Source organism: Manis javanica, chromosome 1, assembly GCF_040802235.1.
Source record: "Manis javanica isolate MJ-LG chromosome 1, MJ_LKY, whole genome shotgun sequence".
In the NCBI taxonomy this organism is placed as follows: domain Eukaryota; kingdom Metazoa; phylum Chordata; class Mammalia; order Pholidota; family Manidae; genus Manis; species Manis javanica.
Window position 1 is genome coordinate 213467607 of NC_133156.1, and position 19528 is coordinate 213487134.

The following is a 19528-nucleotide window of genomic DNA, read 5'->3' on the forward strand; positions in this document are numbered from 1 at the left end:
AGTAAATTCTTATCACTTCAGATTTTTCAAGTAGAATAACTTAGTGAAACAATTACATTGTAAGGGGCTGTGTTCCTCAAAGGTGTTTAGCAATATATCACTCTAGTTTCTTGTAATAATGTTATTTTTGTATAAGGAATACTAAGATAAAAATGCATCTTTTAAAAAATATGCATATTTGAATCTTTTTCAGCTTGTTGAAGGTAACATTAAGTTCTGCATGCTTTTAAATATAGTTTGTATTTATTGATCATAAATCAAATTTTGTGTAGTGCTTTGGTTATTAGGTTATTTTTAGTGTATCTATTTTATATATGCTATGTTTGAACAGAATAATATGTCAAACATGTATTTGCTCTTCTGCAGTAAGGCATTTGAAGAAATACAATTGCTTTCTTTGGCAGACAATACTGTTTAACCTTTATTATACAAGTACCTTATCTGAACAAGATGATGGACTACTAGAAAATACTGATATGTAAGAAGGAAAATTTATTGTAGTGTTGGTTAGAAGCAGTATGGCACAAGGAAAAATGAGTAGGTTTCTTTTCTTTTGGAGATAATACAGGGAGATTTTCTCTGTATAGAAAAGAAAAGATATAGAAGCCCTGAGTTAAGGTGAACTTGCAAAATATTAAGTAAGGGTGGGTGGAATAGGTATTTTGGGTGTGGCAATAACTACACTATAGAGAGCCAAGGAAAGGGCCAGGGGTGTGTTACACACAGAGTTCATTAGCACACATTTACATGTGACAGAAATTGGATCCAATACCGGCATATCTAGTTAGGATGTCAGATTCCACACGGTGATACCAATTTCACCTGATGGAAAATTACAGCTTAGTCTGGGACTTGCTCTCAATTTTTTTATTTATACTTCCTAAATGAGAAGGTTATGCAGTGAGCAAAGGAGCCTAAATTATGGACACAACCAAAACCTGCTCCTAGGAATGTGGGTTCATATAAAGCTAAAACAGAACGAGGAGGAGCCTGGGGATCTGGGTCAGCAAACTTACTGAACTTGAAAGTGTAGTTAGGGAAGATGGTACTGTGGTCCCAGTACTTTGTTATTTCCTCTCTTCCTTCCTTCTTTACTCTCCAATAATTAATAGTTTCATTTTTTGAGCACTGACCATGTGCCAGATATAGTACGAAGCACTTTACGTGTATAATCTATTTTAATCTTTGCATAACTATATATAGTAGGTATTAACAATCATTCCTTAATTTATAGGTGAGGAGAGAAGCTAAATAATTTGTCATAAAAAAAATTTGAGTGGTGGGCCTGGGCATGATAAATAGAAGGAAATATTTTGACATTTTTCTTGTTCTCTCATGGTTGGGATGTGCAGGGCTGGGGTATTTTCTCTCCCTTGTCTGCCTGGTGAATTTCTAATCGTCTTCTATGATTTAGTTTAGTTTCTTTGGGAAACTTGTCTGGCCTCCAGGCACAGTGAAGCTTCATCCTTACTTAACAGTTTGTATATATGAGACGGAAGCATTGTTGTCCAGCACTGTCCAGGCCAGACTGGTGGTTGGACAGTTAATCTGAAAAGATGGCTGAAGTGACACCTAAATAATTTAATTAAAAAATATATGAACACATAATCAGTTGCCACTGTAAAACCAAGCCCACCACACTTCACTTTTTTTTTTTTTTTTTAGAGTGCAGATTGGAGTTCAGTGTTAATCTTTCTTGAATAAGCTGCAATTATAATGCATTGCATATGATTTCTGATTTGGGTTTTCCCTGTGTAAAGTGCATTGAGTGCATATTCCTAGGTTTTTATGACTTTTCCCCAGTCTTTTATGGTGGTTACACCCACGACTAATTTGACAGCAATATTTTTAGTAGGTCTCCTTTATTATTTTGTCTTTCCAGTGCATTCAACTTAGTCTTTCTTTTCATACCCATATTTTATTGGTTTATGTGATATTTAATTGAATTATATAATCAAAGTAACAAGTGCAACTGGCAAACAAGTTTGGGAGAAAACTTGGTTTACTTTTGGTGAGCTTACATAACTCTCCTGTGGTAACTGCAGCGTGAGTGTGAACCATGTATAAGAGTATGAAGAATAGCATACTCTCCTTGTGAATAGTTAATATGCCCTGGGCTCTTTGGGCAGTGTTTTACAAAGGCTCTAGAGGATACTGATTAATCCCTAGGGTTGGTTAAGAGAGGATTAATGGTGAGAACTTCTGTAACTCAATTACACCTCTTATACCTTTGTTTTCTGACTAGATTCTGAGTCACTTAAGGGCGTTTTTATTTCCTTAAGGTCCAGGAGTGACTAACAAATAGTAGCTGATTAATAAATGGTTCTAGAATGAGTGAGTCATACATTGTTCCTGGATGTATGTTAAATACATGTGTCTGAATGTGTATATCCTGTCAGCTAAATCATGTCTGTAAGGACAGGTCCTATATCTCAGACATATTTCATATTTATGTTTGTCGTGATTGCAGTGAGTGTGTAATACATGTTGGTACACAGGGGAGCAGTGTATCTATCCCTCTTGCTGCTAGCCAGTTCTCCTTATGACTTCCACTGGAAAGAGCCTTTTAGAGCAAGGTAGTATCTACATTCCGTTGTGTAGAGCATTGCCCGGACCTTGCCAAGTCATTCTGACAGCTCATTTTAGGGTTGCTTTTGGCTCCTTGAATACAACTTCATGTTAGCTGTGGCAACTGGTGCTTGGGTTTTGGTAGTTGTGAAGGTAGGTTTGTTTGCTTCTCCCTTTCTCAGTTAAACACTAACTTCCAGGAAACGCCTTTGGCAGCACGTCCTGAAAAGTCTCTGCAATCCGCAGGGTCATGTAACTTTTTTTTTTTCCCTAAAACCCAGACCTTCAAGTTTTATACACTTTTCTTATTCCTTCTAAGTAAAGAATTGGATATTTTTTTGTGTGAAAATAAATCTTATTTTAAATAAAATATCCTGTCATCATTACTTTGCATTCTACTTTTCCAATAATGTTTATTCCTCCACTACCAATATATTGTGATTTTAAACTTTTTAGAACTGTGCTTCTTTAAATGATAAAATAGAAATGACTTAGTTATCCAGAATTTAGAATGAAAATTGCTGATTTTCTTATCACTAAGCCTGCTTCTTTTCATCAAAAATTAGGTTTAGCTTTCCAGATCCTTATAGCTAGCTAAGTAAGTGAGAATAGGCACAAAAAGACTAAAGTGTGGAATAGCAAAGTTGCCAAAGCCTCATAGAATATATGTCGTGGATTAAAAAAAAAAAATTGTGCTTATGCTTGCAAGGCTTTGGGTTGGGATGTTAGACACTTACTGAGTTTCTGGCATTCTCTTAGGCACTGGAGATTGAGTGAACAAGCAGTACGGTTCCATCTCACAAGGAGCTTAAAAATCAAACAATGATTCTTAACTCTAGGTAGACCTGAATCCATTGTGTCAATAGTAATATCCACTTTGGCGGTGCCATTTTAATTTTCTGTATTTAAAAACCAACCAGACTGATAGTAACAAAAAGAAACCCCTTTCTCAGCTCGCTTATCCATTAGTACTGTCATCCTTGCCTTTGTTCTCTTTCATTTCACTGTAAACTTCTCTGTACAGACCACACAGTACCTTCAGTTTTTTACTAGTCTCATCTTTCTCTGTTTCTTTGCTCTCTTTCTGTTTTTCGGTTACTTATTTCTCAGTCTGTTGTGATCTTGCTTCCAATCCTCCATTCAAATACTGTTCACCAGATTTATAGTGTTTGTTTTCTTTAGTAGTTACAGTCTGCTTTAAGTCCTCGCACTCCACTTGGTTCCTTTTGTTTAGATGCCTTATAAAATTACATCTCTAGCTAGTCCTGGTACTTTACCCGTTAGAGATCTACATGTCTAATTTTTTGCTAATGTCTTCACCTGGGTGACCTGCTATTACTTGAAACTCACCCTTTCTAAAATCCTTCTCCCAAATCAAGTGGCCCTTCCTCCCCATACCTAGCCCCTAGTTTTCCATTTCTAGAAACCTGGATTCACCTTCTGCTCAGTTTCACTCTCTTGTCTTCACTCTGCCTGCTATTCATCTGGTTTTATAAGCTATGTGATATTTTAAATCCATTTTTAATTATTTAGTTCCTAATACTATTGTTATAATGATTCAGACCCTCATCACCTCATATCTAGATGGCTTCAGGGGCCTTCTTAATATTTACTTCTTGTCTCTACCTTGGCCAAGGTATTCTGAATATACTTATTTGTTCAAGACATTCTTCTTTATTTCTTATTTTTGCCTATATTAGGTTTCAACTCTCCATGATTACACTGTTTATATTTCTTGTTAGGGTACTCTTTCTAAATCAAAATAGTGTAATCTTGCTTTGCACATAAGCCATGTTCTACTTTTTTTTTAACTATTGCTCAGAAAGGTTTGTCATTTATATTACCCTTTCAGACTTATATGCTCTTTATTTAAATTTAACTTAAGTCCTATTTCCAACATGAACAGTTTTGAATACCCTTAGCTTTTAGTGATTGTCCTTAGTACTTGCTTTGTCATTTGACACTTAGCTATTTACTTGTTTTTTATGAATTTGTTCAATTAACAAATATTTATTGGACCTCTGCTACCTGCAAATGACTGTTCTAGGCATTGAGGATATATCAGTCAATGGCATAGAGAATCCCTGTTCTCTTGGGGCTTTAGCAACTTCTTTGTACCTTATTAAAAAAAAATTTATTTCTAACAACTATAACTATGTGTTAATGATGGTATTTAAATTGTGTTCAAATTTGCCAGAAGGAGCCCTTGACTAATAATATAGGAAAAAACCATCACCTTGAAAGATACTAATTCAACTGTGTACCATTAGTCTCCCATGAAAAATACACAAATAAACAGGCAGCAAACAGAACAGAATTTTTTTTTTAAATACTCACTTTCTTGGCATAAGGACTTACTCAGTTCTGTTTTCCACATGCTATTTTTAGTTCCATGTAATCACAGAAATTCTTTCATTGTATAACTGAAGGTACTGAGGCTCAGAAAAGTTAAGTAACTTTAATTCAAGATGATGCAGATTAATGAGAAAACCAGGATGTAGAATCTACCAACTCCTACGTCAAAGAACACTGAGTTTTTGTACTTGATATGTAGAGTTATGCCTGAGTTATCAAGAAAAATTAAGTTATGTTCACTGGCTTTTCTTTCCAAAATGAAAGTAGATATTTATTGATCTTTAAGGTTCTATATACTTTGTAGCTTTAAAGCTTTAAATGATTAATTTATTTCTAACATTTTTATATGTGTTTAATCTTTTCTGTTTTCCCTTCTTGGTCTCTTTTGTTTTCTTTTTAGATTGTTTGAATAAAAATGGTTGTTTGACCTAATTTTTTATATTTTTTATCAGGAAATGGGTGATAGTTGAAAGTCAAATAAAAAGAAAAGCTTGTTTTAGTAAAACGTGATTTCCCTAGTTAAGGAATCTATTTATATATTTTTAAAAATGTTTTTGTAAGTTTGCTATTATGTGAATTAGAGAGATCTAGAGCATGAATCACTGACTAGAAACCACCAATTCTTCTACAAAATAGACATAGTTTTAGTCCTTATTTAGAATTCAGAGTTAAATTCAGATTTATTTTTAGAATCTGTCTAAATTTTACATTTAGCAATGTTAAAGAAAACCAGAGCCGAACAGTGGTTAAAGTGCTTAAAAGCAGATTTTGAGCAGGAACTATTACAGTAGTGGGAAAGAGACCTCAGTAAAGAACTGGGCTCAATTCCGAGTACAACAAGGAAAATTGGGAATTTGTAGCTAAGGAGGAGGGTAAGAGGTCTGTGGATGGAAATTACTAAGAGGAAGCATCAGGGATAGGTGGGTATTCTGGCTAACCTGAATTGACAGGATTCTTGCTGAAGGCAGGCCAGGGTGGTTGTATAGCACCTGGGGGATGGTGTGGATAAGGAATTTGATCAGATACTAAGAGTGATCAGATATTGAAGGTGAGGGATTCTTTCTAAACTGACTTAGTAAGATTGCTACTAAAATTGGGTGATGTAAAGACGGCCATGGAAGTCCCAAAGATCAACCCTGGTCAAGCTGAAGTCCATAGGAGCCAGGCAAAAGTTTGGTTGAGGGAGAATCTTTGTCAGAAGAAATGATGTATTTAGAAAAGAATAGGTGTGTATGTAAAACACAAGGTACACAGAAAGATACAAGGTAGAAAGTACCCCTTCCTTTCTCCAGCCCTTCTCACAAACCTACTGTTTAGATCTGTCGCGACTCTTCAGGGACCGAAGCAACACGCCTAAGGTCTTGATTCTTCTCTAGGCTTTATTGTCTAATCACTCGCGATGGTTACAGCAGTTGTTGGGAAGCTCTTCTCCCTCCCGGCGGGCTCCCTTATATTCAGTCACCCAACCAATTCGGGACAGTATCATGCGTGACCTTTAAGCGGATAGGTGTCATGCGCCACTCTAAGCGGGCAGCACGAGCTGTGCACGGGTACGGAAGTCTGCTGGGCCAATCCCCAAAAGGGAAGAGGGGAAAGGGTGGTGAGCAGGAAGCAGGCGCCATCTTTAAGGCGTTGTCCAGTGTCGCGTGCCCTGTCCTCGCCGGCAAGAACAGCATGCAACAACAGCAGGATTCTTCTGCAGAAAGCTTTATTCTTCAGCTCTTTGTGAAACAAATGAGTTGGGCAGGACCCAGAGGGGAAGAAGAGGCTTGCTTATATAGTTCTCATGCTCTGACCTGGTTGGTGCGGCTCCATATGCCTTATTAGCATAACCATTTGGTGGGTCTCATTGGTCCTTATGCCAAGGCGCAATTAGCATGTAGTTTAGTGGTGTGGGATGATTTGTCATTAGGAAGTTCGGGGCCTTCCGGCTGCCCTGCATGGGGCGCTATTTTCTGAGCGCGGCTGCCAACATCTCCCCCTTTTTTGTCTAACAGAAGCTCAAGGCGGAACTTGCCAGCAGAGGCGGAGACAGAGGCCTGACCTCCATCATACTTCCTGATGCCCCCTTTTTGGAGAGGGGTTCTGGGCATCTACCCCTATGCAGTCAGGCATGCCTCTCAGAGGGGTCCAAGACCTCTTGCAGTGCTTTGCCTCGCATCCTCTGGCTGGCGTTGGGACCGCTTGGTACAAAGGGTTTGGACCCTTTTTCTCAACCCTCTTGCACCATGAGCTTCTTAAAGAAAGCTGTGATTAAGCATTGAGGTACTCGGGCCTGGTGCAGTGCCACATGGGCTCAGGGTGCAAGAGCTACCTCAAGCTAAAGCCGAGCTTCCTTCTTAAGCATGTTGAGCCACACTTGGGGAGAGGCGCCAACGTCTATCGCCATTAGGGCTTGAGCAAGGATCACCTTGTCCTGCTTATGTTGGTTGCGGAGTCTGCATAACAACCAGAGTAAGAGCATGAGACCTCCAAGCAGGAACACGCCCATCCCAGCCATGCCCGCCCACTCCTTGACGTGGGAGAGAGCTCTGAGGAACCAGGAAGAGAGTCCTTCCGCTACGGAGATATCTAGACGGGTGGAGTTGATGTGGATAATTTCTCGCCGCAGCTCTTCTAGTGTCCCATCGAAGTCTTGGGACCAGTTTCCTGAAAGATACTGGGACAGGTCTCGTGACAGATTAGCTGCCCGTGTAAAATTTTTATATTGAATGCTAGTGATGCAGAGGGCACGATATTTCCGCTCACATCCCAATTGGGCCATTTGCCAGAGCACCTCCATTTGTTCCTCCACGAGATCTATGCGTTGATTGAGGATCATTATTCCTCCTTTCAGTTTGCCATCAAGTGTGGACTGTTGGTCCAGGGCAGAAGCTACTGAGGCTGCAAGGTTATTGAGCTCTGTAGCCGATTTGATGGAGGTGTCTAAAGCTATACCAGCGGCGGTGGCTGCGACCGCGGTCGCGGAGATCAGGAGCACTATGGCGGCTGTAACACCGAAATCGCGCCTTTCTCGAAACAGAGTCATGGTGTTAGGGGCGTCTACGGGAACAGGGACCCAACGGGGGATGCGGACTACCAAAGCATTGGTAAAGTTACGCGCATCCCAACACTGAGACAGAAAGCAGGTTTCATTGGAGCAGGAGTCAAAGCTACTATTGGATAAGATAAACAGAAATGGGGGGTATACGCATACTGGAGAAGGTGGAAAAAGGGAATTAGGTGACTCTGGACCTGATTTTGCTGAACACGTGTAGTTCTCGTTGTTATGGGTCATGATCATGTTCCAGTGTGCGCGCATGTGGTTATTCTCGCACCAAAAGGTGATATTTTTTACACCGATTCCCCCACCCTGGAGGGCGGAAAAGGGGGAGAGGTCGGTACACGAGCCATTGACTCCACACAGCATCCATTTATGGAAGGGGTTCATGCTCAGCTGCTGACGAAACTCGCCTTCGAGCACCTTTACTGGCCACCAAGCCTCATTGGCTGGCCGTCCCTCCATATCTGGGGAGATGGTAAACTCCTGCCTCTCAGTTGCCCACGTTACTACAGTTGACTGACAGTCAGTCCAGGGCCACAGCTCTCCCTCATAGTCGCCCACACAATGGGAGGCATATTTGGGTTGACGAGGCCTGTCGGTGGAATTGTTCCTGGGAGAGTGTACAAATGTGCCATTGATCCAGAGAACCATCTGGTGGATAGTCATGTTCTTATAGGACGGGCTCCCTTCCTTATTAGGCCCTTCAAATTTAGCTGACATAACGGGGAGGCTACTGGCCTCTAGAATTATGTCACTGAACCATCCGTATTTCCTCCGTTTCAGGGAGATACAGCCAGCTAGATTCTGAGTGGTGAAGCATAATGACCCATTAGTTACGAAGGATCGGTTTTCTCCCAGGGGAGCTACTAGGGTGTCTTTAACTAAGTAGGGCAAGTTCATACTAGTATTGGTAGTGAAAAAGCGCGGAAAAACGGCTGCATTGAAACGGACAGGCATAGGCTTAGGAAAGGCAGACAGGATTCCCCATCTCAATACTCCCTGAGTCGGGGTCTCCAGTGTCAGGAGCAGGGTCAGGAGGTACAGCGAAGACATCTCCTTTGTTTAGGACTTTCCTCGTTAGGCGCTCCGGGATCCAGAAGGGATTTTCTTCACCCTGGGGGAAAACACACACAGCTCCCCTGGATCTGATTATGATTGGATCCGGGCCCTTCCATTGGTTAGATAACACGTCCTTCCATTTTACTAGTTCTTGTGGGTCTTTTGGCCACTGATTATGGCGATCCGCTGCTGTATGGCTTTGAGCATCCAGATTCAAAAAATTTATAGTGAAAAGTGCTAGGGCTATGGCAGTTTTTGGTGTGGGGGGTATATCTTCAATTCCCCCTTTTTGTTTAAGTAAATAGGATTTGAGCGTGCGGTTCGCGCGTTCCACAATCCCTTGACCCTGTGGGTTGTAGGGAAGGCCAGTGATATGTTTTATCCCCATGTGATGACAAAATTGAGCAAATTTTGTAGAGGTATAGGCTGGGCCATTGTCTGTTTTCAGAATCTGTGGTAACCCCCATGCGCTCCAAGCTTCAAGGCAGTGCTGGATGACATGGGAAGCTTTCTCTCCTGACAATGGGGAGGCAAAGATGACTCCTGAACAAGTATCCACGGATACATGTACATATTTCAGTTTCCCAAAAGACGAAATATGCGTCACATCCATTTGCCAAACTTGTAAAGGCCTAATACCTCTGGGGTTGATCCCAACATGAGGTGTGGGAAGGAAGCTGCAGCAATGTTGGCAGCTAAGGACAATGTTCCTAGCTTCGGCCCTGGTTATGCTAAACCGCTTGCGCAGTGTTTCGGCAGTGACATGAAATTGTGTATGGAATTTTGAAGCTGTGGTGATAGGGTCTAGCAGGGGAAAAGCTATATTTCTGGTTGCGAGGTCTGCCAGGTGGTTGCCTTGGGTCATAGGCCCGGGAAGGCCTGAATGTGCTCTGATATGAGTTATATACAAAGGAGATTGCCTATGAAGTAGTGCTGATTGTATCTGTTTGAACAAAGTGGCTACTGGGCTGGACGCTTTGATTAGCCCGGCCACTTCTAGAGATTTGACTGCATTAACTACATAACAGGAGTCAGACACAATATTTAAAGGTTCAGGAAAGATTTGTAGGACCTCTAAGACTATGCGACATTCCACTATTTGTGGAGTGTCAGGCGTGTAGCCTTTTGTCACAACTTTGCCATCATGGACATAGGCACCTGTGCCTGTCTTAGACCCGTCCGTGTAAACTGTTTTTCCATGAGGCAGCGGGGTTAGGCTAGTGACCCGAGGAAATACTAGGAGATGATTTTTGGCGAAGTTGATGAGGGGATGTTTAGGGAAATGATTATCAAAGGTTCCTGAGAAACTGTAAGCAAGTATGGCCCAATCATCGTTCATAGCACATAATACTTGTATCTGTTCTACGCTGTAAGGGGTTATAATTTTAGCTGGAGCCTCTCCGAAATGTGTCATGGAGGTTTTTACTCCTCTCAAAGCAAGTTTGGCCACGGCTGCTGGATAGTACTCTATTGTCCTAGCCTGAGAGGCTTGGGGATGAATCCAGATCAGTGGGCCGTGCTGCCATAAGACTGCTGTTGGCAGCTCTGGGGTGGGAAGGACACACAACTCAAAGGGTTCATTCGATTGCACTCTATTTAATTGTGCTGTCATTAAAGCCTGTTCTACTTTGCGGATGGCTTGTAATGCCTCAGGTGTGAGGGAGCGCGGTGACGTTAGTTGTGGGTCTCCTTCTAGGGTTTTAAATAGTGGAGTCAATTCAGTGGTGGGTATCTTTAAGTATGGGCGCAACCAATTAATATCCCCTAGGAGTTTTTGGAAGTCATTCAAATTTCGCAATTGATTATGTCTTATCTCAAGCTTTTGGGGGCAAATTACATCTGTGTAAATGGTTGCTCCTAGGAATTTGCTAACACTAGATTTTTGGACCTTCTCGCTTGCTATATTCAGTCTCCAATTTTCTAGGGACCTAGTGAGATCTATATATGCTTCTTCTATTTCCGCTGGTTGTGGGGAGCAAAGAAGGATGTCATCCATGTAATGGATGATCTTTAGCGTGGGATAGGTCTTACGAATTGGGTCTAGCGCTCGCTGAACGTACAGTTGACATATGGTGGGGCTATTTGCCATTCCTTGAGGGAGGACCTTCCACTGAAATCTGGCATCGGGTTGTTCATGGTTAATAGCTGGCAAAGTAAAAGCAAATCTTTCCCTGTCCTTGGAGCTTAGAGGTATAGAAAAGAAACAATCTTTAATATCTATTATGAGCACTTTCCATTCTTTGGGTAAGGCAGAGAGGAGTGGCAGTCCCCGTTGTACGGGTCCAAGCATTCTCATTTGAGCATTTACTGCTCTCAGATCATGAAGCAACCTCCATGATCCTGACTTTTTCCTGATTACAAATATGGGTGTGTTCCATGGGGACACAGAGGGTTCTAGGTGTCCCACTTGGAGCTGCTCTTGCACTAAGCAATGAGCTGCTTCTAATTTTTCAGAGGATAGGGGCCACTGAGGAACCCATACGGCCTCCTCTGTGAGCCAAGGTATGGGCATGGCATCTTCAATGGCCCCTATGAAAAACCCAGGCCGTGACGGTCATTCTTTACTTTGGGCAGGATGGGCTCTATGTGTCCCTGTTGGTGTTTCCCCAGCCCCTTGCCAGGGATGTATCCCATGTCCATCATCATGCCTTGGGCGGGGGTGGAGTATTCATTAATGAGTTTGAGGCCTAAGTCTCTCATGACATCCCTCCCCCATAAATTGACCGGTAGAGGGAGTACATAAGGGGTGACTGTACCCTCTTGTCCTTCAGGGGCTCGCCATTTCAATGGTTTGGCACTAATTGAAGGGCTTGACTCATATCCTAAACCTTGTAATGAATGTGAGGATTGGGTCACAGGCCACTTGGAGGGCCACCAGGTTGCAGAGATAATACTTTTATCTGCTCCAGTGTCTAGGATTCCCTCAAAGCTCTTTCCCTCTATTTGAAGAGTTAATTTTGGTCTGTCTGCTAAATCTAATACTATGAAGGCTGAATCCCAGTCAGAGGAGCCGAAGCCCCTTTCTCCCCTCTCCGTGTTGGTAGCAGGATAATTGGCGTGGAGACTAGGTAAAACTAAGAGCTGGGCTATGCGGTCTCCCGGGGATATAGGATAGATTCCTCTGGGAGCCGAACACATGATTTTTACCTGTCCTTCATAATCTTGATCTATGACTCCGGGATGAACTACCAGGCCTTTCAATGCAGCAGAAGAGCGCCCTAGGAGTAACCCAATGGTATTTGGTGGTAGGGGGCCTTTAAAGTCTGAAGGGATAGGCTGAACTCCCATCTGTGGAGTCAACACTATTCTGGTGGTGGCACGGATGTCCAATCCCGCGGAACCTGAAGTGGCTCTCCTTGGGGGGCCTGGTTGTTCCCGAATGACACTTGCGTGCTGGTTGCCCCATATATTTGCGGGCCCTGGTGACGGGGGCCCCTCTGGGCGTTTTTTGGCAACTCTAAGGGTTTCCCTTATATATCTTTAATAGACCGGCACTCATTAGCCCAATGCCTGCCTTTCTTACACTTAGGGCACAACTCAGGGGTCTTTTGGGTTGTTTGTTCTGAAGCTGGGCTCCTACACTCTCTCTTTATATGTCCTAATTTCCCGCATTGAAAGCATTTGATACTTCTGTTAGTGATCCTGGCTTGTTTGTGGCTCTGTAATATGGCCGCGGCTAGGCCCGCATTGGTGAGTGGCCCTCCTATTTCTCTACAGGCTTTCAACCAGGCATGTATCCCTTTTTGTTTCCAGGGTGTTATCGCCTGTCTGCATTCCTTGGTACATTGTTCAAACACTAATTGCTCCACTAGGGGCATTGCTTGTTCCTGATCTCCAAATATTCTGCCTGCGGCCTCTATCATACGAGCGACAAAGTCAGAAAATGGCTCGCTCAGCCCCTGAATAATTTTTGTCAAATTGCCTGATACTTCTCCTTTGTTGGTGAGGGCTTTCCATGCCTTGGCGGCGCACGTGTTTATTTGTGCATATACCTGTAAGGGGAAGGCGGTCTGGTCGGCTACCCACTGTCCTTGGCCCGTCAGCATATCATATGACCATGCAGGCTGTCCTTCGGCCGCGTTTGCGCGTGCCTGGGTCATGCTGATATCATGCCACAATGCCTTCCATTCTATGTATTGCCCCATACTAGAAAGGCATGCCTTAGTTACATATTGCCAGTCTGCGGGTGTCATGGCTGTCTCTGTTAATCTCTCAACTTGTGCTATGGTATAGTTAGCACTGACTCCATAAGCCCGAACGGATTCTGCTAACTCCTTAACTTGTTTATGGCTCAGGGGCTGGTGAGAGCGTACACCGTTATCCTCAAATACAGGAAACATTTGTCTAATTGCCTGAAGAGTATCTGGGTGGCAAAAGGAGAGTGCGCCACTCACGTAAGGTGGCGGGGCAAAGGGCGTCGGGGGACACCCTGCTTTCATTTTTTCCTTGGTCCGCTTTTCAACTTTGCTGGTTCCCTTACTTCTACACTCTGCGGTTTTATTTTCTTCCCCTTCCTCTGCGGATGCTAATTCCTCCTCAGATTCCCTGTTGGAGAGTTGGAGGTCCCTCAACTCTTTCCAGGGGTATTTACTATTTTCTCCGAGGCGATTGTCACTCGCTTCTCGGGGCTCTTTCGCTTTTGCCCTAGGCGGGCTTTCTCCCTCACTCTGAGGTTTCTTTACCTTCGTTTTTGTGGCCTTTTTTCGGCCGCGCGCGCTCTCTGTTTCCCGTTCCGTTTCTGACATGCTCTCTTGGATATCTGTCAATGCTCTCTGACCTTCTTTTATTACCTTTTCACATCTCTCATCTTGCAGACAAGCTCTAATCAGTTTCCAGAGGGGCCTGGTGCCTCCCCTCAGGCTACCCTCCTCCTCCTCTCTATCAAGATCTTTCCCCAGTTTGTCCCAGCTCGGGATTGAGAGGGACCCTGAACAAATGAACCAGGGGGCCACACGGTCTATCTCCTTCACAAAAGATCCTAAGACTTTGCTGGAGACCTTCAAGTTTCGCTCTTTGAGAGCTGTCTGCAGCGCCGTGACTAATGACGGTGCATTCCCCATGGTGCCTCCTTATTTACAGAGAACCATCAACCATCATCCTAAAAAGCAGGGGCCTCTCGGAACTTACCCCTCCGGGCTTTCTTCTGACCTGCAGTTCTGAATCCTCTCCAGATGTCTGAAGGGTCCTCCCTGTGCCGGTGATGTTCTGGTTCCCGGGATTCGGCACCACTTGTCGCGTGCCCTGTCCTCGCCGGCAAGAACAGCATGCAACAACAGCAGGATTCTTCTGCAGAAAGCTTTATTCTTCAGCTCTTTGTGAAACAAATGAGTTGGGCAGGACCCAGAGGGGAAGAAGAGGCTTGCTTATATAGTTCTCATGCTCTGACCTGGTTGGTGCGGCTCCATATGCCTTATTAGCATAACCATTTGGTGGGTCTCATTGGTCCTTATGCCAAGGCGCAATTAGCATGTAGTTTAGTGGTGTGGGATGATTTGTCATTAGGAAGTTCGGGGCCTTCCGGCTGCCCTGCATGGGGCGCTATTTTCTGAGCGCGGCTGCCAACAGTCCAGCTAGAGTGGGGCTCAGCCTCAGCCGTAGGCTGGGCCCCCACAAGATCTACTAACAATCTAATGTGTATCCTTTCAGAATTTTATGTATATGCATATATAAACACATACACTTGGGTTTTTAATCAAACTTTCAGTTACCTGGGCAATAATTGCATCTTCACATTTCAAATTTTCCCAACTAAGATTTCCCTCTTTCTGTAAGTAGAGATCATCCTAAACTTAACATACCCAGAATAAACTTCAGAATTTATAGGTTCTATTACTACTGCAAGTGGGACTTTTTCCCACCACATTTCTAACTGGTTATTTACAATATGTGGGGTAGCTGTGCTAGGGTGTGCAAAGACATCCAGTTACCTTGTAGAAATACCTTATTCTTTCTAACGTTTGAAAACTGTAGGTAGAAAAACCAAGTGTAGACATTTCTTATATTCATAGCTCTCTTTTTCCATTATGGCTGTCAACCTCAGAATTATATATTATGATGCTGCCAGACTGCCTCCTTTTTGTTTCTTAAAAAAGTTTAAAAAGTTTTAAATGGAAATTGTGTAACTCTTAAGCATGGTATTTGTTGTTGATTTCTAAAAATTACTATCTAGCATTTTGAGGAAGTTTCTTTTTAGTTTTCTGAGAGTTGTTAACAGTAATAGATACTAAATTTTGTTAATTTTTTTCTGTCTACTAATACATTAATGGAATAAATCTGGTGTGAGGTTTTTTCTTTTGATATACTGTTATATTTGATTTGGTAATATTTTATTTAGGATTTTTGCTTCTGCTTTCTTAAAGTCATTATTTTTGTCAGTCTTATTTTGAACTCAGTTGCAAAGAATTGAATTCTCACAACTTTTTAGCTCATGGCACGTTATCATTGGTTTTACACATAGCCCCTCTTTTGTTTAATTTGCTTCTTTTTTTATTTCCATTCCATTCATATTCTTCAAGTTTTCTTTATGTATTTTTATAAAGTAATAGTTTTTTATGTATACATGCTTTTTATTAACAAAAATCACATTGTGTCATTTTTTCTCTTTTAAAGATCCATCTTTGATATTTTCTGTACATTAAGCCCATTACTTTTAGCTGTTTGAGAATTTCTTTGATATATTAATGGATAGTGGAATTGCTGGTTCCTTGGGTTTATGTAAACTTTATTTAAGTTTCCAGTTGCTTTCCAGAATAACTTCCCTTGTCTACATTTCCATTTGCTACATGATCATGTATCACTAACACTTGTAATTATCTAGAATTCTACTTCTTGCTAGTCTGATAAATGTAAAGTTATATTTCCTATTTGTATTAGTAATTTGCCTTTTTCTGATTATCATTGAAATTAAGCATCTCTTCCTAAATTTGTTAGCTTTTGGGGTTTCCTTTCTCTAAATTGCTGTTAATATCCTTTGTAAGAGAATAGAATGTCTTCTTCATTGAGATCATCTTCCATCTATGTTGCCATGTAGGATTAGGTTTTTTGTTGTTCTATATTTTTGGAATTTTTTTCAGATTAGTGTTGTAGTTTTAACAGGAAATGGAATGATGGTTTAATTTATTAAAGCTAAATAAATCTGGTACTTGTAAATTAGGTTAAGATGAAGTCATTAGGATTTGTATTTATGTTAGAAATATTAAGACAGGCATTGTTTTATGCAACGGATTTAATTTTTAAAAGGTTTTTTTTTTTTCTGGATCTTATTCTCATGAATAAAAGGAATACATGTAGATACATATCTACCTATATCTCTCCACACACACACAGACACACACATACTTGTAGCAAATTTAATTATTTTGGAAAATATTTTGGGTTTGTGTGTGAGTGAAAATCAAGATTACCAAATGTATTTCCAGTCAGGGAATTGCAGCTCTGTTTCCTACAGCCTGTAGGAAGTGCCCACCTTAATAGTAAAATCGGAAACATAAACTTGTATCTCAATCTTACCCTTCTTCCTTATAAGCTCTTTTCATTGTCTCCCTATTGTCTTTATACTTATTTACATATAAGACAAAATATCTTAATACAAATTTAACTCTAGCATCTATATAGTCTTCAAATCTGTTATGTACACATTTATGTTTTAAATATGATGGGATTGTACATAATTATTTTAACTTTGTGTCTTTTTTTGTTTGTATGACAAATGAGTTAGTAAAACATGTATTTGAAACAAGATAACATAGAAAGAGCTCAGTAAAATTTAGCTTTTATTAATTTTATTTATTTCCATAAAGGCATAGTTGTAGTACCTATATTTATTTTAGTAATTATGTAACCAAAACAGATGTCATTTTTCTTATCTTTCTGTCTCTGCATACAGGGAAGTTCAGAAGAGAATTTACGAACTGTTCACATTGGCTATCTCTGGGTAGTGGGATTGGGGTAAAGGAGTGGATCTTTTGGTTTTGTTCTTTATATATTTATAAGGTTTGAATATTTTTTCCATTTTACAGTATTTTTAATGAGGAAGAAGAATTTTTTTAAAAAGCAATTGAAATATAACTTGTTGAACTACTCTCTTTATGAGCATTTGGATGGTTTTATTACAGTAGTCACCATATGGCAAACTAGTCAATATTAACAACTGTCACCAAAGAAATATTAAAGCAATGAGGTATCCTTTTCTACTTATGAAAGAAAAAAAGGAGATGTGTTAATTTTACCTTCATACATTGTTGTTGGTAATGTCAATTTGGTTAGTATCTATCAGGAAACTTGCCTTAGCCTAGTAATCCTACCTGTCACAGTCTAGCCCAGAGAAAGAAACAGAAAAGTGCCTTAAAAGTCTAGATGCATGACAACATGGATGGAGCTAGAGTGTATTATGCTCAATGAAATAAGCCAGGTGGAGAAAGACAAGTACCAAATGATTTCACTCATATGTGGAGTATAAGAACAAAGAAAAACTGAAGGAACAAAACAGCAGCAAAATCAAAGAACCCACGAATGGACTAACAGTTACCAAAGGGAAAGGGACTGGGGAGGATGGGTGGGAAGGGAGGAATAAGGGCTGGGAAAAAGAAAGGAGGCATTACGATTCGCATGTATAATGTGGGGTGGGGTACAGGGCGGGCTCTACAACACAGAGAAGACAAGAAGTAATTTTACAACATCTTGCTATGCTGATGGACAGTGACTGTGAAGGGGTATGTGGGGGGGACTTGGTGAAGGGGGAAGCCTAGTAAACATAATGTTCTTCATGTAATTGTAGATTAATGATACCAAAATAAAAAATAAAAAAAGTCAAAAAATAAAAAAAGGAAGAATAGAGATATCAGATATTAAAGCAAAAAAAAAAGTCTAGATGCATGAAGAACATTATAGGCAATTTATTTTGTAATGTGACAAATTATACTCTGAATGCCAAACTACAGTGAAATGAGTATCTGTTAAGAATGCATTTGGCCGCATAGAGCCCTGTTAACAAGAGCATAACAGAGATTGTGTTTTTCTCACAAGTCTCATGGTGGGTAGTCTTTTTTTCTGACATAAGCTGGTACAGTTGCTCTTTTCTGACATAATAAGAGGAAACTAGGCTTCTCCTGTTCTTCTCTTCTGCCATCTTTCATTCCCAGGTGCTGCTTTTTGTCTTCCTTCCTGTCACTTTAAGATGTCAAGATTACTGTAGTTAAAACATCAAGACCACAGTGAAAAGCAGTAAAACGCTTTGTTTTAGTCTTTTTTTTTTGGAGTGAGTCTCCTTTATCAGAAAATGATAAGCTTTCCCAGAAGTCCCTCTTCCCACTCCCAGCAGATATCAATATACATCTCATTGGTTACATAGCCGTGTGTGGGCACAATGGAGTCTAAGAAAGCAAGCATTTGGCTTTCCAGATTCCGTAGTGGGAGGTTTCTAGGTAGAAGAGCATTGGAAATGTGCATTTTGAATAGGCAGTCCACAAGTTCTGCTTAAAATGGCTAAGTAAATCATGGTAAATCTATTTGATCTGTAATAAACCCACTGAAAATAATAGTATAAAATAGTAATAACACAGTAAATGAGATTAGTTACATACTGTGTTTAGTAGAGTGCCTTGTACATATTAAGTACTGCAAAGTGCTTATTTTCTTGCCTTCTGACTAAGTGCCATAAAGTGGCAGAACAGTATTTACATGTAGAGGTTTTTCTCTTTAATAGAAGTAATAAATACTTTTGGACTTCAGAGATGGGAGGGATTACTGTTTAGATGAGTACGCTAAGACTTGGACATTGGTAGAATTTGAAGATGAGGGACATTTTGGGGAGTTAGAGAGAAGAGAAGACCATGACCCAGTGCATGGATCTGGGATATTTCAGGCCATGTTTGAAGACTAATATAATAGGTTGTCTGAGTTGTTTGGAGCATAGTATGTGTGAGAAGGAATTGTGGAAGGCAGAGTTACAAAGGTGAATTGGGAACACATTGTGGATAGCCTTAAATTCCATTGAGAAGAGTTTGGGCTTTATCTGCATAGCCCCTTAGATTTGTAGATGATTTAAATATGAAGAATGTTGCCCCTTGAACACTGATAATCAAAAAGTAATTTGGTTTGTTTAAAACATGTTTAAACTACTTCGCAGTTTTCTAACTATAAAGAAAATCATAGACCTTAGGAAACTTGTCACTTGCAAGGATACTTTCTGAGACCTCTGTAAATCCTCCAAGTTTTTTAATTTAGAGGTCTTTGTGTGGGATCCTTGTATTTTTTTTTTATAGTCATGTTTCTGAAATATATATACACCTGTTCTATAAGTTAATATTCTTTTCAACGTTAATAAAAATTTCATTTCATTTGATGAATAGGTTTTTGTTAGCATGGAGCACTTGCTGAGTCAAGTTTAATGATTTTTTTTTAAATAAACATTTGAAGGACTTGTTCACATTCATAGTTACAAGCTGTTATCAAACTTGACATTCTCTTCTTTTTCTAGTTAAGAATGTCGCTTTCTTAGTCCTT

General features: G+C 40.7%; 2 protein-coding genes across 3 annotated transcripts in view; one reads left to right on the top strand and one right to left on the bottom strand.

The window, feature by feature from the left end:
* The window catches only part of STRN (striatin), a 110325-nt gene that overhangs the window by 8549 nt on the left and 82248 nt on the right, over positions 1 to 19528 (top strand). The window lies entirely within an intron of this gene.
* On the bottom strand, positions 194 to 14589 carry LOC140843911 (uncharacterized). Its single transcript, XM_073214362.1, has 2 exons — positions 14153 to 14589; positions 194 to 9080 (listed from the first exon to the last, which is right to left on the bottom strand). The coding sequence occupies exon 2, from the start codon at positions 9017 to 9019 to the stop codon at positions 7244 to 7246; it is 1776 nt and encodes a 591-aa protein (XP_073070463.1). The 5' UTR covers positions 9020 to 9080; positions 14153 to 14589; the 3' UTR covers positions 194 to 7243.